Source organism: Lichenostomus cassidix, chromosome 22, assembly GCF_008360975.1.
Source record: "Lichenostomus cassidix isolate B80296 chromosome 22, HeHo_3.0, whole genome shotgun sequence".
NCBI classification, from domain to species: Eukaryota; Metazoa; Chordata; class Aves; order Passeriformes; family Meliphagidae; genus Lichenostomus; species Lichenostomus cassidix.
In genome coordinates this window covers 21172-47279 of record NC_139502.1, presented here as the reverse complement: position 1 = coordinate 47279, position 26108 = coordinate 21172, and the positions used below count along the sequence as shown (strand labels likewise).

Sequence of the window (26108 nt, the reverse complement as noted above, 5' to 3'; positions counted from 1 at the left end):
GAGAAACGGGCAGGGTGGTGGGAGGGCTCGGGCTGCCGGGCACGCGCTAGTCATAGATACACATATCCTGGAAAGTAGAAAGTTCCTCTCTTAGATTTAATTAAGCTTGCGCTTGAAACCGCGACTCTAGGCTTTTACCGAAGCGATGTGGAATTCTGAAATAACGATACCGTTTAGCTCTGAGGTACTCTTTGCCTGGACCTCTTCATCTGGAATACGCTGTCAAAACGCTAGCTGTCCCACATGACAGTACCTTGGGAGCTCTTTAGGTATTTCGGTCTGGCTGCGTAGAGCTGGCTGTTCCTCGCAGACGTCAGAAGGGGCCCGTTAGAGGTCCAGCTTTGGCTCGCTCACACCACAGGTTCTCCTCGGCTCTGCAGAGGTGCAGCGTTCCACTGGCATGTGCTGAACCTTGGCAAACGTGAGCAAAGAGCAAACTCATTTAACAACATTCAAACATAGATTATATTTCACTGAAGGAGTCTCATTTTGTTACGCGTTCTGAATGGCTATGTGCTGCATGCAATTCTCTCACCTTTTGTAACCTCTGGCTCAGTTTACCAGTTGTGTTTACGCATTACAGACTTTTTCACCATTGCCTTAAAGGACAATTATTGTGTGAGCTTTTCTTCTTAGAAAATAAAAAATAAAATCTTAAAAAATGTTGTAGAGACAGAGTTGATAAAACAGAGTGTTTTCTTAATGACTTTGTTTAGTGTCTTGAGGTGAGAAATTTCTCTTTTGAGCAAGAGGAATTACTTTGATGTTTTAGCAGAGTAAGTCTTTCAATGTGAAAGTTAAATGTTCCCAGAGAGTTGCTTATTTCTTGAAGCAAATGGAGTTTGATATGTGATTTTGCAAGGTACTGTACAAACAGTTCAGTTTCTACCATGTAGAGAACAGAGGTCTGGCCTTGTCTTGTCAGAGGTGGATTCTCCCAACAAATTAGTCTTCTCACACCTCTTCCTGAATCTTCAAGGCTTCCAAATTACAAAGCTGTCTTAAATTACAAGGCTGTGGTGCTATATTCAGAAAAGCTAATAGAGACAAAAAAGCAATTTCCAGAGAAGAAAGTAATGTAAGAATAAGAGGATTCAGGACATAACAGTGAAACCCAATTGTGTTCCTACAAGTGTCTGTAGGCTTTATTCTATTTCACAATTGGCAGTAGGTTATTAGCAACCTTGCAAAATTAAGTGGTTTTGTAGACCATTATGAATAAAAAAGGGCCTGTTTTCATCAACTCTGTCTTGTATTTTCACAGCACAGGCTACCAGTTAAATCATCAGAATTCCTGCAAATGGCAAATTACAGATGGTAGGGAATTGTTCTATCATAAAGACAGTGCATGTTTTGCCAGCACCATTTTGCAGCACTGCCCTTTGACTGTACATAGTTTTCTCTTGAGAATCACATAATGAAAGTATAGTACCTTTCAACTGAGCAGTTTTCAGGCTGTCCTTAAGTTAAACAGCAAAATTAAATTCTCTTCTGGCAGCATATTCTGTCATGTTTCCCTTTAAGTTCCAGGTTCTGTAAGCTCCTGAACCATTGTGCAGCCTTTCAGGAAAAAAGCATGGTCTAATGGTTTGGAAGCAGCTAGGCTTCCCTCAGCAACCTTTTCTGTTGGTGTGCAAAAATAGTAAGTTACCATATGGTTGCTTTTGTATCAGCACCAATGTTCCTGATGGCTAAGGGAGCTGAAGCAAATGTAGGAAAAGTAGGAATGTGACCACATAATACACTGGATGAAATACAGTTTTGATGATGGATACAGGAAGAAGAAAATGGCAGGATTTAAATAATGTACTGTCAAAATTGAATTGCATTTCATGAGACAATAAAGAAATGCCTGTGTTGAAAAGACATATCCCATGACTTGATTTAAAAGTCCGGGTTAAAAACAGAACTATTTTGTGTTTGATGGAGAACCAAATGCATAAAGGCTTAATGTTGTCAGTTTAACTATGTTCTGCTGCTGTCTGTGATGTCTGTGTGACTGCAAATAATACAGTCTCCTCATAGATTGATACGATAATCTTCACAATGTTTTTGTGTTAAATGTAAACTGATTATATGAAAATAATAATTATTTAAAATTTAGACGTGCTGTAATTAAATGACAAATTATTGCCTCTGTGTTGCTCTCAAATGTGTCATTCATTACAGTAATTAAAGTTAGACATTTAAAACTGTTACTTGTTGTTTAAAAAATGCATTTGATAAAAATAATGACCATAAAAGAGAACTGAATATATAGGTCATTTCTCTATTATTTTGCTGCTATAGCAAAAAACTCATCTAGTCCACGTTGAATTAATACTTTAAATAAGGATGCATGCATACAGTAGTATTGAAAGGTAGTGTCAGAGTAAGTGAACTGACCTGTGCCCCACTTTTAGGAAAAAACAGCTATAATGAATCAATAGAAATAAAAGATACCAACTCTGAACTGGGCCCTTTTCTGTGTTCTGACATAACCTGTCACATCTTCCAGATGTGGGGGTATCACCATTTAAAATATTTGCCCACAATCGTGAAGCACGGTTGGGTGTGCAGTCTCAGACCTGCCGAATGTGACAGTCTGACCTTCGCAACAAAGGCTGTGTGCTCAGACAGCTAAATTAATGGGATACAAAGGGCTGCTTTTCCGTTGTTCCTGTACTTGTTCCCAGGATTATAGTAGGAAAATTACTTCTTATGGCATGCCTGACTCAGAAGTCCAGGGATCTGCTATATGAACATGAAACACTAGTTCCAGTTGTGCAAAGGATTAATTTGCTAGAGAATTTAGGTAAATTTTGCGTGACCGTTGTTTTCACACCAGCTGGATGTTTTCTGTTGTGTTACTCCGTGGTGAGCGAACCAGCAAAATAATACGGTGAAAAACGTTAACCTAGCTGTTCCTCCCTGCAAAATCCCGGTTCCTTCCACATTTCATGGGCTAATACTCAAGTTTTCGTCTAGAAAAGGGACTCCCAAACGCCGATGAGGAACAGGCGGGGTAGCCGCGCCGCGACCGCCTCTCGCCGAACTGGGGCGAACGTGCAGCGGCCTCCGTGTGGGACATCCCGGCGTCGCGATGGTGCCGTCTGGCGGGGGCCCCCTGCCGTGTCAGGTGTACAACGTGGCGGGGAACGGAGTCGGTCGGGGGACAGAGACATGGGACACAGGATACGGGACACGTAGTGTGTGGGGCGCTGCCGGGCACGATCTCAAACCCGCCGGGATCTCCGTCCGGCCTCTGCCGGGATAAAAATGCAGCATGAGCGCGCCGTTTAGTTGCGTCACGAGCCGCGCGACTCATCGGCTTGTGGGGCGCGGTTGTGAGCGGGTCGCCCAATCGCAGCGCTCGCTGCAGGGCCCCGTCCCGAGTGGTGAGACCCTGTGCGCGCCGGGGGTGGAGCTTGCGGCAGCCACGCCGCGCGCGGGAGGGGGCGGTGACAAAGGAGGGGCGGAGCCCTTCCTGGGGCGGGGCCTTTGTGGGTAGCAGTCTCGGGGGTTTCTGTCTTCGGCTCAGCCCAGCCCGGCCCCGCCGCAGCCATGATCCACAGCCTGTTCCTGATCAACGCCTCGGGGGACATCTTCCTGGAGAAGCACTGGAAGAGCGTCGTCAGCCGCTCCGTCTGTGACTACTTCTTTGAGGCGCAGGAGCGGGCCTCCGAGGCGGAGAACGTGCCGCCGGTGATACCCACGCCGCACCACTACCTCCTTAGCGTCTACCGCCACAAGATCTTCTTCGTGGCCGTCATCCAGAGTGAGGTGCCGCCACTCTTCGTCATCGAGTTCCTGCACCGCGTCGTGGACACGTTCCAGGTACGGTCGAGGGGCGTGGGCCGCGCTGGCTGGAGCGGGGAAACCTCGTCCCGGCCGCGCTGCGGCGGAGAACGGGCGGGCGGCGCAAGGAACCCCTGTGGTTCGCAGCTATTAGTTTTTTCTTGTTTTCTATCACATAATTTTCATCCTGCGTTTGTGAGGATATAGACAGGGCTTGCCGTAGTCAGGAATTTACTGCCTAGGATTACGATGGATTCGGGATCTACCTGCGCTCACAAGATGAACCTTTTCGGCAATCAGTACTTCTGTTCTACAGCCTTGTCTGCTCTGGGAACTGTGAACTAAGACCAAGGTGGCCTTGTTCTCACGAGGAGCTTTTGCAATTCATAGCCACGTGCTTCAATCAATTACTGACAATCTACCCATGCTCTTAGATCTAGTGATGTTTCTTGGAAGCTTTCTAAAGCAGCAGGTTGCAGGGGTTGCCCCAGAGCAGCTCTGCGCTATTATTGGCATGACTACCGATCAGCTTAGGAAAACGGTAAAGAAGTCTGACTTCTGCCTGCCAACAACAAGATTGTGTGGTCTGGGTTTGAAACGTCTTGTGACCAGTATCTTGCCAGAATACAGAAAATGTGTGTGCTTGGCCAAAGAAGTATAATGGGAGCTTCCAACACGTCAGTCAGAACGTGACTATTCTGAGTTATGTTTTTTTGACTTTGGGGGGTGGATTGGCTGTTCAGGCCAGCAGTGGATCGTGTCAGACCCTTAAGCCTTGTTTTTTGTGAGGGTATGAGGCATGAGTCTGTCATCAGTGGCTTAGACATACATTAGAATCTCATATGTCTGAAAAAGAAAGAGGGTTTGTAGTGCAGAACTAGGACTTCTCTGCTGTCACAATGTATGTATACTCATTCTTTGTGCAGAATGCCTGATCTCTTTAATTGCTGTAAGTAACTAAAAGCTTAGGTTTGTGTTTGTGCACGTGCACTTGCCCTCTCCTGAAAGATTCTTGAAGTCCACACAGAATAAGACTATAAGTAAATTAAATGTTCCCTTTTAAAAATTGCAGAATTAGTTGGGACTGCTGATGCAGGAATATGCTAGCTTACTAGAGCAGTGGCAGAGGTGCGCTCAGAGTTGTACATGTCTTTCGGAGTGGTCCATCTGTCTGATGTGCTTGTACAGCAGGGAGTTTCAGTGTTATTTTGCTTCCTCCAAGAAGAGGCTTGATTTATTCCTGTGTGGGAGGGCACGGAACTGAATGATCACTAAGATTCTCTTTCAGAGTTCATTGAGTAATTCTTTCTTTTGCACAGGATTATTTTGGTGTCTGTTCAGAGATCATAATCAAGGACAATGTTGTGGTGGTTTATGAGGTGCTGGAGGAGATGCTGGACAATGGCTTTCCATTGGCAACAGAGTCTAATATTCTTAAGGAACTGATAAAACCTCCTACTATTCTGCGAACAGTTGTCAACACCATCACAGGTACAGGGAAACAATTAGTGGATAAACTGGGAAGTCCAGGTAGCAGTATTCCTGCATGAGTAAATTAGGACATGAGAGAAGAAAATTTATGTGTACAAATGTAATTTAATGTAGTGTTTAATGCAGCACAGGTGTATTTAGGGAGTCATGTGTTAGTGCTTTGCTTTGAGGTTCCTTCCAGTTTCAGCACCAGCTGCACATTGGTTTTTCATGTGGTTTTGGTTTGGTTTGGGGTTTTTTAACCTGAAACAGCCAGATTAAATTTTCAGTTGCAGCCCTGACATGACTTCCAGGATGAGTTAGTTTGATTCCCATCCCCATGTGTAGACATTTCCCCATGCATTACTATGGTATGTTTTAGACCTGGGTGTAAGAGAGATACACATTTTTGGAAGAGTAATTGCTCTTCTACAAAGAAACAGAGGTTCTTGGGGATTACTTACGATTAAGCTCTATAAGGCCAAGAACTTGTTCTGGAGCATTGCCTAACTTCTGTGGTTGTTGATTCCCTTTCTTTTTCCAGGAAGCACTAATGTGGGTGACCAGCTTCCTACTGGACAGCTCTCAGTGGTGCCTTGGAGACGCACTGGTGTAAAATATACCAACAATGAGGCCTATTTTGATGTGATTGAGGAGATAGATGCAATCATTGACAAATCAGGTACGGAAGTTGCTCCTGGCTAAGACAAGGATGACTTATCCTGATAGTACCTGAAGAGAGATTTAGGTTCTCAAAAAGGTGCATCTTCATCCAAATGTGGGAAGCGCTATTTCTATTTTTACTTTGGAATGTTGCTAACTTGTATGTTCTATTCAGTCGAAAACTTTACAGAGGCACTAAGATTTTCACTTGTCCTTGTTCTTGAGGTCTCATAAAGGGAACATCCTCTAAAGGGAGGATTTCCTCTAAAGGGAAAATTGAAGATGAGTAAAAATTGTGCACAGCACTTTCTCTTTAGTATTTGTGCATCTTAGTCTTGTTAGAATTGGGAGCTATTGTCATTGGCCATTAAAATGGACATTGGTGGTGTCTGTGGTTCTTAATTGAATGAATCTTCTTGAGGAGTCATTGGGAATGATAAAAATTTTGAGCAGGCAGCATAATGAGCCATGACATTTCATAAAGAAAACAGATTTCCTTCATCCTCACTGATAGTCTTTACACTTTGGATATTTTTTATACATAACCACCTGTGCTTACTTTATTGTTGCAGGTTCCACGATTACTGCTGAAATCCAAGGGGTGATTGATGCTTGTGTCAAGCTGACTGGGATGCCAGACCTTACTCTGTCCTTCATGGTAAAGCTCAAAGATGTATCTTTACTTAAGTATTTTGAAAAGGGTTTCCCAGCCCTGCTGCTAAGATCTCAGTGTCATACTGATTGATTCTGGTACATCAGAATCTGGGTACGCCAGACAAAAAGTGAAAGGAGTGACAATGGGAACTCATCAGGAAATTCAGCAACTTAGACCCTAAAATGGCTCTTTTCAGATTTGCTGTTTAAGGGACAAGTAATGTGTGCTGTGACTAAGTTTTTGAGATACAGTGGTGCTTTAGGCAGATACCCTGAAGGGCTATCTCTTTTATAAGTATGCACCAATGCTATTATTTGACATGACCAAGTTTTCTAAAACAGGATAAAAAATATCCTAAAACAGGATAGAGGTTATTGAGTACTGTTTTCACGTGGATATAACTGCATCAGACATGTCTGAACATGGACACCTTCAAAGGGTCAAGAGTGTGTCAAATGGTAGGCCCTTCATGGATAGAAGATTGATAAGAAGAGGAGGTAATTCTAATTTGTACTGCCTTCACAAACCTTGTGACTTTCTTTTTGTTTCAGAACCCTCGGTTACTGGATGATGTCAGCTTTCACCCATGTGTGCGTTTTAAGCGCTGGGAGTCAGAGAGAATACTCTCCTTCATTCCACCTGATGGAAATTTTCGCTTGCTGTCCTACCATGTCAGTGCTCAGAAGTAGGTGATGAATGTAGTGCTGTGAACTATGAGATTTGGATCTTTCTGGCTAGGGAGAGGATAAAAGAAGGAACTTTTAAAGATGAGGTGGCATATTGAGCCAAGTGAAGTGGAGGTGCATGGTAACTTGCATTTTTCTTTCTTTAAATTACTTGTTTTCTCCTTGTTTGGAGCAGTGATTCTGTACTTTCTTTCTGGTCAGCCAGCATTTTTCAAAGACTACTAGTAGATAAACAAACTAGAGAGGGAAAGAATTAGGCAGTGTTGAGTAATGAAGCTGTTGATTTCATATGTTTATAAAAACTTTTGAGACTAAAACAAGATAGTAGAGAAAAAAACAAGTAGTTGGTTTTTGATATGTCTCTTAATAGAACCCCAAGTTCTTGTCTACTGTTTGTGCTCTTTTTTAGAAGCAGCTTGCCAAGTAGCATTTGGGCTTACAGCTGCTAAAGGATTTTGTTAGACCTTTATCAGATTTATCTCCAGTAGGTGAAAAGGAGTGGGAAATGCAACCAAAAGCGTAACTGTGAAGTTCAAGTGCTGCTGCACTGCCGGGAACTACTTGCTAGCCTGGTTACAACATGCAAAAACATTTCTCATCCTTTGCTCAAGCCTCCTGTTTTATTGGATGTAGTTCCCTGTTCTGATAAAAAAAAATAGGATATAGCAAGTTTGATTACAAAAAGCATAATTAAGACTGGAGAATGGAATTCTGACTTTGCTCTTAGCTCAAACAAATGGGTGTCAGATTTCCTTCTTTTTTAAGCAAATATGAAGGCAAGAGATTAACAAGGACTTTCTGTTTGTGTCTTTATTCCAGTCTTGTGGCAATTCCTGTCTACGTGAAGCACAACATCAGTTTCCGTGATAGCAGCTCACTAGGACGGTTTGAGATCACAGTGGGGCCGAAGCAGACTATGGGGAAGACTGTAGAGGGAGTGATGGTCACTAGCCAGATGCCGAAAAGTGTCTTAAATATGACCCTTACCCCCTCCCAGGGAACACATATCTTCGATCCAGTTACAAAGGTAGGAGGAACGAGATAAATTAAATACTTTTTAAAAATCTTTCTTATCTTTCTGAAAATGCAGTCAAGCTGTTTGTGCTTACATGAGCATTTCCATGAACACTGCTTTGCTGAAGGCAGTATGTTGAGAGGAGAACTTTCTCTGAACAATTGTATATTAGAAGTTTTCTTGATCCACAGAACAAATACCCTAGTGTCTGAGTGGATTGTAGTTCTGGCTACTTGATGCGTGAAGAAAATCCAAGCATCGGTCTTGTATGATGGGGCATTTGTCTGGTGGATGGCTTACAAACATCTGCGTATCTAGTTGTTTTTCATAGAGAAACATTAAAAGCTGTCATTGGAAATAGACTCTTCTTTAAAGAGTGTTAAGAGCATTTCAGTTTCGCTGCTGCATTTTCTGTTCCTTTAAGTTACTGTCATGGGATGTCGGGAAAATAAACCCCCAGAAACTGCCAAGCCTGAAGGGAACTGTGAGCCTGCAAGCTGGGACTTCGAAACCAGATGAAAACCCCACCATTAACCTGCAGTTTAAAATTCAGCAGCTGGCTATATCTGGTAGGTGACTGTGAGGTAAAGAAGTGGAATGCTCTCTGCTGTGCTGGTGCTCATTCTGCATGTAGCTGATGCAGCTTTGCAAACCTTCTGAAGTACCTGAAACATGTTTTTCAAGCAAAAAAATTGTCTGCTTTGACTACAGATATATGGATTTGTTCTTGCTGGTGGTCTGTGAAACAACTTACCTACGTTTTCTTGCACTTTGTGCGTACAGACCTATAAAGAAATTTAGGGTATGGATGTGTTTGTAAAGAATGATTCTAACAATTAGCAGTTGACAGCTTTTCTCCGTTCTGTCTACTGCTTACTAAAACTTCCCAGTGCTTTCTGCACCTCTAGTATGATCTTCTGTCCCTTTATCCTGAAGACCTGTCAGCTTTGGCCGTGGCAGCAGTCAGTCTTATGCCGTGTTTGTTTGCCTTTAGGACTGAAGGTGAATCGCCTGGACATGTATGGGGAGAAGTACAAGCCATTCAAGGGGATAAAATACATGACTAAGGCTGGCAAGTTTCAAGTCCGAACCTAGTTCCAAGTCCGCTCCTGACAGTGAGGAAGAGCACTTTTCCTGTTTGCCCTATCCCTGGCTGTTGGATGCAGCCTCTCACCCCATCCACCTGTTTAGGGTTGCTCCCTTGTCTGTAGTAGCATGAGCAGGAAAGACAGGACTCAGAGTGCTGGAAAGCATGGAAAAGTAAGGTTGACCTGAAACCACCTCATCCCTACCTGAGTCTGAAGCACTTGGAATAATAGCAGATGGGAGAGATGCTCAGGTCCCTTGGGATTAGTGAGTCAGCTCTAGAAGCTTGTATCACCTTCATTTTGCTGTTGTAGAGGAAATTCTAGGGATTCATGAAGTTTTGTAACTCCTTCCCTGTATTTTGTTTGGCTTTTATCCCTTTGTTGCTGATACAAAGTTGAATTTCCACAGACTTCAACTTCAATGTGATGATCCAGCATCTGCCTTTTTGTATCACTGGGTGTTAGGGTGGAGAGCTGTATATTTCTTGGCAGCGGGGAGAACATCTAGCCGTTCTGCCTCAAAGGGACTGGAAGAAGTGGAAGGCTAGATTGTTCCACCCAGGATGGGAAGTTGAGAAGCCTGAGACTGGGGATGGCACCACAAAAGGAGGAAGGGAAGAAGTGGATTATTTTTCTAGATATTTCATAAGGCATCCTGATCATCCAGTACCTCGAGTCTCTGAATACAGACTTGAAATACATTCAAATCTTGTAACTAATGGGCAGTGGCATCTCCGTATAATTCTGCTGCTTCTCTGATTGCATCAGTGTTTGAAGGTAGGAATTCTCCCAGCTTCTTTGGGGGGGATCAGAAGAGACAGATAGAGGAACTTTTGTGGAGACAGCATTGATGGAAATTGAAGCTGTGGCTACATAAAAGGTAAACACTGTCCTAGTAATTTGGAACCTCTTTTTCCCCCTGCTTGTTTATTGCAAATGAAGGTGATACTGCTGTTCTCCTGCTCACTGATGTCTTTCTTTGAGGTAATTGTGACCTGGTACCTTTGTAGTGTTCCTGCCTGTCCTACCTCATCAAAGTTCCTGTACCAATCAGGTGCTGTGCAGATGAATTCAAGCCTACACCAGATTTTTCACTGGGATCGTCTCTTCCTCAGGACCTGTGCAACATTTGCCCATTCCAGCCTGTGGTACATCCCTCTGTACAGCAGAAATAGGAATTGAGAGGCACCTGCACTCATATGGTCTGTAACAGGCTCTTTGGCCACTACATGCCAATGTGTTTTCTCTTGGTAGCAGAACTTACACCCAAGCTGCCGTACACGTGACCATGCACATGTGGCTGTGAACTCCAGCATGTACAGTTCACACCTGTGAACAGAACAGGGTGGCCCTAAATGAAGGATAGCATTCATTCTGGGTTGCATGTTGTGGATAGTTGCAGTGGATGAGTGGCATCTTGCTTGTGGATTTGCAAGTTCCAGTGCAACTGAACAATTCCATAGCAAGTGGCATTCTGCTGAGGTGACATTACTGCTGAGCATGTTCAGTGTAAACAAAACCTTCAACAAGGGCATCAATAAAATTAACTTTTACATGTCATCTGTGTCATTTCAGCGTAGTTTGTGCAGGCTTTACAAGAAATACAGGTGGTATTTGAGGAGGAAGGTAAGTTATGCCAATTGGATTGTGTATAGTGGGTGCCGTAGGGAGATAAATATCTTTATGCAGGTGGCATTGTAAACCTGGGACTAAGTCACTGTCTGAAAAGCTAAAGTTAATTACTTTCTTGGTAATTTTTCTTAGTGTTTTCCAAAAGGAGTGCTGGGCATTTCCTAGAACCTCAGTGAAAATGTCTATAGGAATGCAGCTGAACTATTTCTGTTTACTGGGTAGAGTAGCATGCTAAGGGAAGTGCTTTGATTATGAAGACAATTAAATACCTCATTACCTTCCCACTCCTCAAGTATTGATACTGTCCTTCAGCTTTGTAGCTTTGATTTTTAAAGGATCTTTACTGCTCAAGTGATTCATGTTACTCAAGATACTGGAAGTTACTGATTATCAGTGTCAGGTGTGGTTCAGTTACATTTTATGGGTGGTTGTTAGATTGCATGGAGCTCAAATATTTTATTTAATAGACTGTTTGAATTACAAAACAAAAGTTGCTTTCCTGAGGACACTGACTTGTGTTACTCCGTGGAATAATTTAGACCGTTTAACAGGCTGCAGGTATTTGGCAGGCTTGCAAATGCCAGGATAGTGAGGCACAAAAGCACTTTGAAATGGGCTTAGGGGACATGGATGAAAATTAATTTGTATTTTCGTCAAGGTTAATAAGAAAATAAAACTAGCAACAATAACAAAAAAAATCACACCAAAAACCTGAACTGTGACTCTCATTAAAAAACATCTTGGGGTTTTTTTCCCCTTCCACGGGCTGGAATTTGAGGCTTGTTGCTGAAGCCAACTGGACTTACACCACTGTATCTCTGAGGACATTAAAGATCTCTTTGAGGTTAGTTTCTAAGCTGGTAGCTAGAAACTTATGGACCATTTGTAAAGTTGCCATTTACAAAACTGCTCTGAGAGAGTAATGGCCATCCTTACCAAATCTCTCTTTTATACCGACTTATTATATAAGATTCTTTATTTGAGTAGCTGTTGTGCTAGTAGGTTATCAGAGAGCTCCTTAAAAACGTTTAGAGTAAACATTTTGTTACAATGTTTTGAATTTTCCACATGCAATAGTCTTCTAGCTACTGATTGATACTAACGCTAAATTCCTTTTGTACCCTCAATACAATGTTTTCCTTTCCTAAAATGGTAGTTACACCTGCTTTCTCTTTACAAAATAATTGGACAAAAGAGAAGCTCTCAAAGAGGCTTCACGCTTAGGATGTGCATAGATGATACTTAGCGTCACATGGCAGCTGCAATGCCAGGAAGTAATGCCGATTACTGAGATTCTGGTTCATGGTGACTTAGTTGTACCTGTCCTGTCCTCTGTTAAAGGACAAAGGCAGCCTTGCTGACATCTGATTTGGCCTTTACTTGTGGATGTAAATCTAGTGGGCACTTAAACCAGCTCCCAATACACTTGTCCTTTGTTTTGCCCCGCTGCACTGAAGAGAGAGCTTTTGCTTTCATATCAGATGATAATGCACAGAAATTTAATAGTTGAAAACATGCATTGATTCTGTGGTAAATCAGGCTGGTATTAAAATTCTTACCTATCCCATTACCAGGAGGAAAAGCAAGTGAAAGAATAAAATGTCCTAATAAGGCATGTTGAATTTGCTCAGAGAGTTTAAGCTCAAAGTTTGTTAATTAATAGGCTCAAACTGAAAAAGGAAGTAGCGTATTGACCTGGAAGTAAGTAGCCCGTGCCTACAGCTTTGTTCTTTCTCTTGGAAACCAACTTCTGTTGAAACCAGGGAGGGAGATGATGTTTTCAGGAAATTAATTCCGGCCCCGTTCAGTTCACACCCATTCTTAAAACAATATAGCTGCTAAAGAGATGCATGATGTTCTCTCTTGGTTTATTCACTCAGGGCCAAAATTAATTTTTTGTTGTACTTATGTGATTTGATGCAAGGAGAAGGTTTGGTGATGTTGGGGAAAAGGAGGATTAGCTTCTAATAACCTGTAATAAGGAAAGGAGAATATTTTGAGAACATACTCTTCTCACACACTGTAGTTTGTCTTCCTGCCGTGCTGGAAGTCAATCATCTGGACAAACAGGAAGCCCTGTCAGCATACTTAAAAGCACCCAGAAGGAAGCTGTGAGGCCATGGTCGCAAGATTGCAAAGGGTTCATTTTTCTTTCTCAGAGTTTCATGGTGTCCTGAATCCAGTCAAGGTAACGATTCACATTTGTATATACACCAGGTATGCCTTTGCGGCCACATCCTATTCCCCAGCTGATGATTCCAATTAGATACATACGATCATCCTTCATACAGACCAGAGGCCCTCCAGAGTCACCCTACAGAGAAGTAGCAGATTAGTAACAATCTCCTTTCCTCTTTGGTTTTGCATTGTTTTTCCCACCCCCACTGACTTCAGCAGTGCACTAGTATTTATTTACAGAAATGCCCTATGTAGTATGCTCACAAATCAAGAGCTCTTAGTACTTTTACATGTTACTTTTATGTTCCAGACTCCTTCAATTCTCCTTTAATGGGGAGAGACACAAAAAAATGTAACACTATAGTGTCTAACGTTGTATGGAGCTCATTTATGAAATGTGGGTGAAATATTGAAAAGAACAAAAACAGGACGGCCCTTATTCAAGCTATAAAGATCCAAGCGGTTTTATACTGCTGTGTGTAACAGTAAAGCCAAATTATTAAATAGCTGTTTAAATAGAAAGGATATGGATTGAAAGCACACCCTCCTTTTTCCTCCTGTCATAGCTGCTTTTTCTCCACCATTTTTCAGCCTTTATTCTTATTTTCTCTGCTTCTCCGTAGAGGGGCACCCCCTTCCTTCTGCAGAACCTCCTGCTGAGTGTTTTGCATGCTCACATAACAGAAAATATTAGGAAATGCTGGGGTGGATTTTCCTGTTCAGTTTTGTGGTATTTCCTGTATTTGGGATTTTCAGTCTGTGTTGCTCTGATTTGAGTGCTTAAGTGTTCCCTGCCTTCCCCTCTGTGAGGGGCAGGGGAAGAAAAATGAAAGAGAAGTCACCAGTTCTGTTCTGTTCAATAAAAGCCTACTAGAGCTGCCATGCGGGCAAATGCGTAACTTCTTTAAACTACTTTCTGAAGGTTTTTTTTTGGTTAGCTCAAAGTACAGAGAAGAGAAAAGAGACAATGAAAAGAAAAGAAAAGAACAGAATTGGGTTTACCTTGCAAGCATCATCAAGGTTCCTTGTGTCTCCTGCACATAACATATTGTCTGTAACTGTCCGGTTGTCTAGATGCTGTGCTGTGCACCGACTGGCTGGGAACAATCTGACATGGCCTTCCTTCAGGTGCTCTGAATAGAATGGAGAAACTGAAAGAAAAATGACAATATAAATACGTGTGTATGTTTGTGTATGTGCATATATATGTGGTTTTTAAAAGTTGCAATTCAGTTTCCATAGTTTAGGGGAGAGTGAACAGAAGTAGCTCAGTGGCTAAACTAAAATTTCCTTGCCAAAGAGTCTTTTCATATCTTGGGTGTTCCATTTCACTAATCAGAACAGCTTAAATCTAGCTGAGAAAGAATATTGTTTCTTCAGCAAGCTAGAGAGGTTTATGTAGGCTCCAAAATAAAGACTGCCAGTTTTCTTGGGTGGATAAGTAATCTCACATAGTTACATCAATCAAAATGAAGTCACAGGAAGTGTTTATGAAAATGCCTTAACTGTATGAAAGAGGATACTAGCTTTTTAATATTAGATTTGCACTAACAAAAATCAGATGCTTCATCATACATAATACTGAGTAACTGGTACACTTATATTGGAATGGAAGAGATATGTTTGGTTGGTTGATTTGGATATTGGTTTTATTTTCCTGTATAGCTACAATTGCACAAAACTGAAAGTTGGCAGGATTGTTGTTATTCAGTAGAGTTTTGAATTACAGTTGCAGCATCCTTTCCCTCTCAAAGTCTATCCTGTACTCCCTGTAAGCAATTCCAAGGACAAGGTTTAAAAGCACTTTAAAAACATTTTATGCCACACTTATATGCTACATCTTTAGGTCTGTTCCAAAACCCCTAAGGGTCCAAACTGTGATTAGGTCTTGTAGGATGGATGCTTCACAGTTTCTGTCTTAAGAAGTTTGTAGGTTAGAGAATTTAAAGGAAAAGGAAGAAAGTAAAATAAGAGCTGGGGGTGGGGGAGGGTTTTGTTAGCTTTAAATACAGGTCTGCCAGTGTATTCTTTCAGACAGCTTTTATTCCTGTTTTTTATAGCTCACTTTGAAAACAATTTACCAGGCTTTTAATGTATATCTGGAATTGTTATTTCTTCAGCTTTTCTTTTTGCTAATCTCCGCATAGCCAATGTATCTTTTAGAATAATGCCTATATCTGCAACTGTATGGTATATCAAACCTTGACAGAAATGGATTTCTGTCCAAATTACAGTATCGGAATGTACTGAGTACAGCAGAAATGTGGCAGCCCTGACTGCAAAACTTGTGTCTTTCCTACCTTATCCATTGTGTCTTTTTTTTTGTTTGTTTTGTACTGTGGAGAGTACCAAGGAAGATTCTACTAGCCCATACAACTGCCAGAACTCAGATGAACGAAATAACTTAGAGCAAAACTTATTTTTGAGTAACTCCTACTGCTACATACATTTTGTAGGGCTTATATAAGCCAATATGATACAGTACACATCCACTGATGCTAAAGGCTTGAATTCTTTGAGGGCAGAGTACTCAAGCTTTGGACATACTATCTTCTACTTGCATGTAGACATGTATCTCCTACTTACATTCTTCATTTCTGCCATAACCAGAGATCTCACATTCAGTCCAGTCAGGTAGCTGCAGCTCTGGCATGGGGAGGCAGGCAGCACGGACAGTACTTGTTTCAACAGCACAGTCTTCTGCATCTGAGTTCAACTGCAACAGAGCTGAAGATGGAAAAAAAAAATCACTTCATTAATCACAAACTCGAGCCAACCATGACCTTTCCAGTCACACAGTCAGAAAAGTTCTTACCAATATCATTGTTGAAATTTTCTGAGTCAAATCTCTGATGCACAGTGTAGTTCTTCACTTGAAACTTTTGTTCATTTTCCTCAGGAGTTGCTCGGGAAGTCCTACCCAGCACAATCTTCAACTGATTTGTACTAAAACTGAAGAGCAAGAGACTGTTCCCATGTTGACTAGAGTGGACCTTTCCCTTGAATGTGTGCTGTTGGAACATCAGCTTTTTTTTTTTAATTTTAGCATTATTACGACATTGTTACCCAGGCTGTTTGACCTCAAAATGACCTATTTGCCTTCATTTTTGTTCTATATGCTTACAGCCATCATGGCAAAGCTCCTCTGCCAGCCCGTTGCTGTTCCCAAGTTTTGGATGGCTCTGCAAAGTATTGACAACTTTGTTCTTCAGCTACCTGATATTCTGCTGTGGCACCTTAATGCCATCCTGCTTTGCCCAGTTAAATGCCTCTCTGTAATGCTCAGCACAATTAACTATAGTCTTTAGTGTAGACTTACTGGGATAAAGAGGGTTTTTTTTCCCAAGTCTTACACCCTTCCAGTAAGTCTATACTGGATTCTTCTCTTTTCCAAACTGTTTTCCCCAGAAAGTACTGAATCCTCAACTTACCCTTCCTCAAAACAGTGAGCAGCTGACAAAACCCAGCAGGAACTGATCAGAATTCCTCCACAGAGGAAGTGCTCTCCAGGCACTCGGCGATACTTCACAAAGATGGCAGCCTGCCACGGGTGAGCTGCAATGTCTGCACGGGAACCACCTCTAATCCTGTACTGGCGTACCCTGTGCTGCCGTAAGCCACAGGTGGCTGTGAATGACAAACGCAGAAATAGGCTTTTTGCTCAGGCACTCTTGCTTTGAGTTTGGATTAAGAGTCTGTTAGTCACCGGTTCATGTTGAGGCAGCCTGCCGTGAACTGTTTTTGTATTTGACTCATCCCTGTTTCCTAGGAAACGTATTCTGATTTGAAAAATCCAGTAAGGAAACCCTGCCTTTCCTGTCCTCCATTTCTGCCATCTTCCCTTCTGGCAGAGAAAAAGGCACTTCTGTGAGAGTGGAGAGCTACAGAATCTCAGAATCTCTTCTCTTTGTACTCCAAGAAGCTGTTGTTTGTTTGTTTGTTTGTTTTTAGGGTTTTTTGGGGGGGTGGGGTTTTTTTGGGTTTTTTTTTGTTTCATTGGTTGGTTAGTTGGGTTTTTTTTGTTTTTTTTTTTTTTTTTAACTCCAACTCTTTTTTACTGGAAGATACTTGAGTTTAATATAGATGACATGCAGGACAGTAATGCTTCACAGAAAGAGAAGAACCAAGAGTTCTGGTATCCTTACAGCAAGTAGGCACATTGCAGTACTCCCATGTGAGCTGATTTCCTTTCTGGACATGGCACCAGGGCTTGCTGTCATTGTCAGGATTCCTGCAACACAGGAAAGAGAAGAGCTACTGGTATTATCAGATCTGCAGGGAGCTTGCAGAGACCTAAAGGTGTCAGACTGTGACCCAAATCTATTCTTTTTGATTTTTCTAGAGATAAAGAGGACCCTAAGGGCATATGAAATTTGCACTTACAGAGTCTGATCTTAGAGAAACATGGATAGGTCAGGTGGAATAAAACTACTATTGCGAGTGAGCTTCATTGCCACCACTAATGTATTTCCTGTGCTTTAATAATCCACGTAAAAGACTAGAGCCCTGCCTTAGGAGTACAAGACAGTTTGGTGGGATTTTTTTTTATTCTATAACTGACTACATACCTGCAGAAATTGTGACTACCAAGGCCCAGCTGGTAAGCATCTCTTCTCCAAGCAGTATATAGCTTGTTGACAAGGATTCGAGAATTCCACTTCAAACAGGTAGCTCCAGTACTGGTAACACTGTGGCTGCCTCGGTAATCTGTGCCTCTTCCAGATCTGCAGTTGATGTTCCTAACTTCAATAAGAAAGCTGCACATTAACTGACAGATGTGAACCTGTCAGTTGTTCCTAGGTGTGATTTCTGTCAAGGCATCTATATATATTAGCTATATGTATCTCAGTCTCTCAGTGTCATAAATATTAAAAGCCTAAATATGATATGAGAGTCTCAACTTCTTAGGCTACAGAAATAGCCCAAGTCCACAGAGAACCCTTATACATACAGTGAATAATGGAAATTCCAAAGTCCATTCCCTGTCCTGTGCATGTACCTTTTGAACAGGAGGGCACACTGCAGTGTTCCCAGGTGTACCTTCCCCCTTTATAGATATAGCACCAAGGTCTGGAATCCTCATCTGGGTTTCTGAAAGAGTTACAATATTATGCATCATTATAAAGCTATTGTCAGTAGTCTCATATTGGCCATTTAAGTTGGTAACTTAGTCCTCCTCTGCTGTGAAGACATGGACCGAACCATCAGAGGTTGTTTGGACTCCTTTTTGAATGATAAAACTGTGGAGTACATTGAGGTGAAGATGAGATGGCTTGTAGCTAGCAGGAGTGGACAGCATGTTTGTGCAGTTTAGTTCATGTACAGGAAGTGCTATATTTTTACAGTTCAGATCAGGATTTGAAGCTGCAGGGAACTGAATTACAAATGGAGTTTAGGGAATGGGAAGGGACAAGGGAAAGACTACGGGATGAGAGATATCTGCATTTTGTAGTCTGCAATAAACATCCATTCGAGGAAAATCTGAAGTTCGGGTATGTCTACAGATCTTGCAATTACTGCTCATGGGCTGCGCAGTATCTGCACCTGTTCAGACTGTTCTCTGCTTGGTATCAGATTATAACAAACAACCATTCTTTTGCTCCAAGCTTTTAGGATAGGCTGATTCCTGTGGCTCTGACCTGTGTGCCATCAGCCCCTCACCTGCAATAGTTGTGATTGCCCAATCCCAGTTCAGCAGCATCCTTTCTTTGGCCACTGTAGGTCGAGTCAACCAAGCCATTGCTATTCCAATTTAAACATTCACTTCCACTCTCTGTCATGCTCCATGTACCCCTATATGTTACTCCAGTATCTTTGTAGCATTTAACTTCAGTATCTGAACAAAAGGGAACAAAAGGTTTCTGTAAGGACAGCATCCCAATTCTTTCCCAGACAGCTTCCCCAGTCTCTGTTCTGTTTAAACTTGGCTCTCAGATGTCTACTGTCTTACTACTGTCTAGTAAGTCAGTCAAAATGCCTTATCAGGAAGACTGTAAGTGTATATGAAGGTCTTCAGCTACAAAATTCAGAGTTTTATTAAGAGACACTGAGAACAACCCAGGCGTCCTTAAAAGTTCTTTGTAGCGTTAGCTTTAGAATAAAAAAAAGACAGAGAGCCCAGTGTACAGCAGGAGCTTCTGGGTACCTCACCCTTGTGCACTGCATAGCTAAAACCAATAGCATTGTTCAAACCAGTTGACATGGTATACTCACCTATTTCACACTGCTTCCCTGTGAAACCTTGGTGGCACTGGCAGATGAAGAGCTGTGGGGAATAATATGCCTGCAAACACTGGCCGCCATTGTAGCATTTATTTCTAGTGCAGGCTGTGTAATAAGCAAAAGCCAGGAAATACTGTTAGATTTCACAGAAGCAAGAAGCTGGCAATGTATACACATATTTCCTCTCCTGTCAGTCTCCTTTAGCCTGTTCTGTTTTTCCCTACCTACCTGTTATTGCCATGTGCCTACAGCCTATTTGTGTAGTGCTTCCATTCTTTCTTTGTTTCATTCTCTCCATATATGCTACTAGGAGACTTCCTCAGCCCTTTGCTCACTCCCACTTAGTCTTGCCCTAGTCAGTGTACACTGGTATTTTCATTTCTATCCTATTCTATTCCAAGACAAATTTTCTGTACAGAAATCCTGGCCCTGACAGAGGAGTTCTTCTTTAGACTGATTAGATGGACAATCTCTCACCATTTCCTTTCTCTTCTTCTTTGTCATACTCACCTCTGACAGGCACAGTGTGGCAGTGACTTTGACCACTGTTGCACCTGCAGTATTCTATTCTCCTCCCTGAAAGCCTCAGCCAGGTCCCCCTGTGCTGGTAAATTTCTCCAGATGAATTGTCTGTGCAAATGGCTGTAATTGGAGAAAGGAAATCCTCTTTTAGAGATTCAGGGAAAAGACCTGGCTGAGCTAAATGACTCCCTTTTATTTCCAGGAGAAGAGTACCTGTGATGGGAGCATCTGTCTAATGGTTGTTGCCCTTTTTCCCTTCTCAGACCACAACTGTCTCATCTCTCTCATGGCTGTGCTGCCAGATGTACTGTTCCACTATTGACTGGCCTCTTTTTTGGATTTTTTTTGAAAAAGAAGAAGAGCAGAGGGAGGGGAAAGCTTTGTTGTGGATGGTATTAATGGCCTGGTTTTTGCCTTCTGAATCTCTCATCCAAATAACCATGACAAAAAGCTTTCAGGCTCTATTCCTTCAGCATAATTTGCTTCCCCCTCCCCTATTTATAATGCTCCAGCTAACATGGTTTTAGTTAGCCTGGCTTACCTCTAGATCTGGCTCCTCGTTTGAAACGCATATGTAAGCCCTGCAAGCAAAGAAGGTTAACTCTGTGAGTAAGTGCTCTCTTAAAAAAAATGAGAGAGTAAGTGCCTTCAAAGACTCAGTCCTTTTCTTGAGGTCATGTAAATCAGGGAAGCTCTGAGGAACTGTCTGTCCACCTTGTCAGACAGTACAGTGAAAAGTGCCTCCAGTACCTCAGTAGGGGTACTAGGAATTGTAAATCACTTCAGTTGCCATGGATTACCAGGTGATTTCTTGTCTGAGTGACGCGAACGTAGGATGTGGTGTACTCACATTGCGTGTGAAGTGATTATGTACTCCCGGGGCATTGCAAATGCTAACTAAAGCTTGTCAGCTCTCTGCTATTTGAAGGAGGTTCAAGCAAATAATTTCCAAAGTGAAGTGAACAAGCAGTTACTTTTGCTCACTGACATGCAGCTTCCGCAAAAGATTTTGTAGCTTGATTACCTTTAAGGGATATGTCTCCTGCAGCTAATTAAATGAAATATTTTGGGTAAGGTTTAATGGAAGAAACCAATTTAGAAGGCTTCTTTGATTAGGTACAAAAGCAAGAACATAAAAAGGAGGAAAAATGGTGCAATAGCAATTTGTTGAGAAAGAGACTAAACATTTTAGAATTGTATAGCATTTACTCAAGCTGTAGGTGGTGTGAGGCTTAAAGTGAGGGGACGAGGGAACCACTGATGTCCAGTTTTAAGGGAGAGTAATGATGATGATGATGACCATAGAAAAGTAAAGGTGGGTTACCATGGAATTCTTATTAACAGTGAAAGGTGGCAGTGAACAGACACACCAAGAATACCTAGAGAAGATTCGCTTACTGAAATAAAAACCAGCCAGGATAACACATTACTTGAAAATTACATCCACAGCTCTAAAGCTTAGAGGTAGACTACTTTGTAACATTTCTCTTCATCTGATTTCTAGCAGAATCTAAGCAGATTCTCCTTCTGCCTGATACAGACAGCTGAAGTTGATGGTAAGGAAGTGCTGCTGAAAATACAGGAAGATAGCAAGAGAATGATTTGATGCATTAGCCTCTTACCTGGCACTGGGCAGTCATGATTGCTCCCACCAGCACAAGGAGACATGGGAGCTTTCCTTCCATTCTGAGTGTTTTCCAGCTCCAAATCTCAATTTATCTGTAGAGTCAAAAAATAAGATGTTGAACAAAGGAGGTGTACAGTGTGAATGGGGTTCAAGGTCTAACTTTATGAAAGTTTAAAATTACGAAAATTCTTTTTATGTATTTACAGCCCCTCACTTCTCAGTTGTCTGGCTGGTTTAGCTGTCCTGGTCTTTGTGGGGAAACTGCCAGGCTGGACCCAGATGTGATTTTATTTGATAAACTTACAAACCTGACAAGCTAAGGCACATTCTTTTAGGTCTGGAGTAAACCCAGAGTGTTTCCTTGGGAATAAGACCAACAGAAGTAAATTCCAAGCACTTTTCCCCTAGGTTGCTGGATGCCAACAGTACCATGTGCTCTATTAGAGAGATGGGTTTGTCTGATGATGCAGTGTAATGGTGATTTGAATATGTTGATTGAGATTCAGGTTACGATCAGCTACTTAAGAGATCTCTTGCAGAGGCACGGATGTCTGCTGAAGGGTCAGTTTGTGATCACAGTGCTTTGAGAGGAATTTGCATTTTTTTGTACAGACTGCTGCTTTGGGTGAGAGTGAAGGCTTCTCTCTTGAGTAGAGGATGTGCAGGCAAAATGATTTTGCACGATGATAGGTGAGGACATACTGCTATTTATTTTCAACATGTCTACAGCTTCTCCCCAAGTGAGCTTTTAGTTTTTATTATTATCATCTGGTTTTGCTAAAAAGGCAGAGTATGGCAATGGGCTGGCAGGCTAGCTTTGGTTCTGATGTTCACATTTATTTGTTGCAGCATCCTACCATATGTCACTTCTATGCAGTCACAACGACCCATTATACCCTCTAATCCCTTCGGCAGCTTTACACTTCAAAGCCCTCCTCAGTCTGCCATCAAGAGTTTCTACTTTCTCCAGATAGACTCACACAGTCTAACTACTCCATCAGTAGTCTTCGGAGAGAGCCTTCATTTATCCCTTGTTGGAGACTGTGAAGTGGGCTGCTGTCCCACTATGCATGGAAAACTGGTAACAGATGTTGCCATATGTTTATTTTCAGTTTTTGGAAAGGTACAACTTAGGTGAGTCAGTTGGAATGCCTTGAATGATAAGCCCCATCAAACTGAAACCATATGGCTGTTTGAAATGTAAGTTCTGCAAGGCTCCAAGCAGAAACCTGCAAGCAATGTGGATTCTGGTAGGGTCTCATAAACAGTGTGAGCCTTCTGATCTCAGCCTGTGCTTCCTTTCCAATCAAAAATACTAGAGCATCAAAGACCTAGATGTGATGTTCTGACATTTTGATTCTACACTTTCAAGTACATTAGGACATATGTGATACTCTAAATTTGTCTCTTTGCTGAAGCATCATCAGCAGGAGTACTTAAAATCCCACATATTAACTTATTATTACGAACAACCTTTCTAAGCAGTAATAGCGTGAGCATTATCTTACCAATGTGGAACGAGATGTAAAAAGAGCTGTATAGTGTCAAGGTTGAACAAAAAGTCATTAATCATAGAATCATTTAGGTTGGAAAAGACCTTTAAGATCATTGAGTCCAACTGTAAAACTAACATTGCCAAATCCACCACTAAACCATGCCCTGAAGGGCCACATGTATATTTACCGACATTAAAAGTAGCTCTTCCTCCCAATAATATAACTTGTCCCTTCCAAAACACTGTGTTTCTGAATCTATAGCATGAATAGCTTTCTTGCTGTTGATCAGCTATCTTGATTTAGTTCGATCAACAGACTGCAGACCCTTGCTGCCTTTTCCTGCCTTCTGGATAAAGTGTTTCTGTTTCCCTTTTCTGAACTGAGCAGATGAATAGCAGATGTGTACTATTTCTCCTAAAAAGAGAACAGAAAGACCTCTGCTTTAGGGGGAAAGAGCTAAAAACCCAGGAGAAAACAGAAGTAAGATTCTGTAATCTTTGAAGACATTGGAGGAAATGAGTATTTCAAAGTCCGGCATTGTTTTGGGAACCGTCCACAGTATTTCCTGTGATTTTGGCCACATTTAAAGAGAAATGTGTTCAGGGAAAACTGAGGATGACCCACCCTCCTCCTCCTCTGCATCCCTCGATTATCATGCTTTGGAACCTAGCATGAAAGGCACAGTCTGATCTCCTCTGGGGAAAATTAGGTAAATTCTCCTTTTGTAGCTAGCTTTCTGTGTCTCCTTACCATACCATCAAGATATTTGTCCATAACTCTTTCTTTAAGTTCTTCTGCTAATGTCCATTGTGCAGGAGACTCCTCCTTGCTTCACTGGTCAGAGCCCAAGGCTGTCAGCCCTTTCCCCGGAAAGCTTCAGCTTTCTTGAAACAACTGTTAGTGGCTTTACCCACACAATGAATCTCTTCAGAAGCAGAAAAGCAATAGCTCAGTTAGTTAACTACCATGGTGCTTCAGTGGGATTTATTAAAAAATAATATGTAATAGTATTTAATGACAATGCCATTTATGTCAAAACCAGGAAATGTCCTTTTTGAAGCAGGTGCAGAGTGGTACCTACCTTTTTGCTTTTTCTCTTCTGTATTCTCTTGATCATTTCCTTGTGAAACCGGTCTTGTTTTATGTTTTCTGTGTCTCTGCTCTGATCTCTCTGAACAGCTCCTGTCCTACTTGCAGCTCCACTCGAGGGGGTGGAGACTCCCTGGGCTGTGGGGCGTGCTGTCGGCATCCCACCCCTTCCCGAGCATCTTGGGGATGGTCCAGGCAGGCGGCGGGTGTCTGGATTGTCGGAGAGGGAGCCTGTGCGGGATGGGAGGAAAGCTGCTTGCTGGCAGCTTTTACTGGCTGGATTTTCCAGCCAGTTTGTTTTGTTCTTTTTATTTTCCAGGCAGAGAACAGATTCAGTCTTCAAAACAATTTTCCCCCACTGAACACCCTAATGTTCGATGGCAGAATAGTATGTATCCTTTATGATGAACTATCCTGTCCCATCATGCTTCTAGGAGTGTGAGTGAATGCACAGCTCTATTATTATAATATAATCAGAGGTCTGCAATATGTACTTAGTCTTAATACTGAAAAACTCCCGTTTCAAGCACAAGTGTAGTGTGCTGTAGTCCAAATTAAGATGTCGGCAGAGAGAGCCTGACCTGCACGTGGAGCAAAACATGCCCTGAAGACAGCCACGGGAGAAGAAACAGTCAGGGGATCTTGCAGGTTAAATGACCAAAACTTCTAAGGAACTTTAGGTGGAAATAAGGAACAGCATTTTGAGGGCTAGAGTTAAATGTTCACTGATACTACTCATCCTAGAAAATTCAGATCTACTCATCAGGGTGCGGTCATGAGGTATTCAGTTATCAATGTGTGGCAGACAAATCTTATGATCAGTTCTAGACGTGGTCTTAGGGCTGGGTTATGAAAACAGTCAATGATGCAATTGTTTCAGTCACATATGTGTGCTACCTGCTTGGAACTGATTCACTAGCAATCAGGTTCCTGATACAATTTAGTGTAAGACATAAGAACCAGCGTGTGAGGGACCTCCATCTTCAGGAAGAAGCTGTGTGCATTTGGAAAGCACGGCAGTGGTTATTTTGCATAATGGTAAAGATGAAGCACTGAGTACTCTGTATATTTAGTTCTTCTCTGCATGGAGATCTATGTCAAGATTATCAAATGTAACTCTCCAAGAGTCACAGTGCTGGTGACAACATTACTGCCATAAATGTGATTTAAGTGTAGCTGCATTTGACTGTTTCCAGAAGGGACTTTCAGTTGCTGAGAAAAAGACGATTGGAACACTGCTGAGCGAGCAGGGGCTAGTGTGTGTCATTTTTAAGGATAACAGCCCTTTGATTTGTAGATTAAAGAGGCTAAGTAACTAATGGCCGCGGGGGAAGATTTCAAAAATTATTTCCTGGCTTTTCACAGCTTAAGGACAACTATAACTGTCTTCCGAGTGTGGTGTCATTTATACTGCTTAACGTATTTTCGGAAAGCCAGCAATAAAAATGTCTCCTCTCTCAAGCACCATCTACTGGCTTTTCTCTAAATTAATCCTCGGGATAATTTCAGCGGGAGTGTTTAATGTCAGTGACGAATTGTGACATCATGACATCCCACAGCAGGCCCATGTCACCCTGACGGGACCTTCTGTGCCCGGTGGCTCTGGCAAATCCAGCGCGGGCGACTGGAGGTGCGGCAGGTCCGTTCCACTTCCCTACTGTTGTGCGTCTTTGCAGTGGCATTAAAGCATCTCACACCAGCCAGCCCAGGAGGAAGAAGTATCCAAACCCGGTAGCCGAGATTAGCGTTTTGGCTCGGGCGGTGCGGTGGGAAACGCAAATGGTGCGTTCCGGATTTGCAAGTTTTGGAGATGCTGTGGGAAGGAGACGCTAGCTCTGCAATTTTACTTACACAGCCCACGAGCTATACTCTCCTCTCATCCCCAGCGCCTGACTCCACGCTGTATCGCGGCCCCGAGGACCGCGACTCCCCCGCTCCTCGACGGGCCGAGTCCTCGCCCCGCGCGTCCCCTTTAAGGGAGGGCGGGC

General features: G+C 42.3%; 2 protein-coding genes across 5 annotated transcripts; one reads left to right on the top strand and one right to left on the bottom strand.

Annotated features, from left to right (window-relative positions):
* Window positions 1–3463: 3463 nt before the first annotated feature.
* AP3M2 (adaptor related protein complex 3 subunit mu 2) lies at window positions 3464–10914 on the top strand. The gene is made up of 8 exons (XM_085080577.1): window positions 3464–3816; window positions 5097–5268; window positions 5792–5929; window positions 6483–6568; window positions 7117–7250; window positions 8071–8278; window positions 8691–8835; window positions 9261–10914. Exons 1-8 carry the CDS (start codon window positions 3544–3546, stop codon window positions 9359–9361), a joined length of 1257 nt encoding a protein of 418 aa, XP_084936703.1. The 5' UTR covers window positions 3464–3543; the 3' UTR covers window positions 9362–10914.
* Window positions 10915–11387: 473 nt separating this feature from the next.
* Window positions 11388–26106, bottom strand: PLAT (plasminogen activator, tissue type). 4 transcript variants are annotated; one of them, XM_085080574.1, is made up of 15 exons: window positions 25972–26071; window positions 24113–24351; window positions 21531–21627; window positions 20450–20489; window positions 19897–20028; window positions 19378–19491; window positions 18826–19000; window positions 18164–18255; window positions 17733–17907; window positions 17310–17395; window positions 16596–16791; window positions 15980–16116; window positions 15751–15891; window positions 14167–14315; window positions 11388–13300 (listed from the first exon to the last, which is right to left on the bottom strand). In XM_085080574.1, exons 3-15 carry the CDS (start codon window positions 21591–21593, stop codon window positions 13142–13144), a joined length of 1659 nt encoding a protein of 552 aa, XP_084936700.1. In that variant the 5' UTR covers window positions 21594–21627; window positions 24113–24351; window positions 25972–26071; the 3' UTR covers window positions 11388–13141. The 4 variants fall into 4 exon arrangements, with proteins under 4 accessions (XP_084936700.1, XP_084936701.1, XP_084936699.1 ...); XM_085080575.1 differs by lacking the exon at window positions 24113–24351 and having other exon boundaries at window positions 25972–26106; XM_085080573.1 differs by lacking the exon at window positions 25972–26071 and having other exon boundaries at window positions 24113–25939.
* Window positions 26107–26108: the final 2 nt, after the last annotated feature.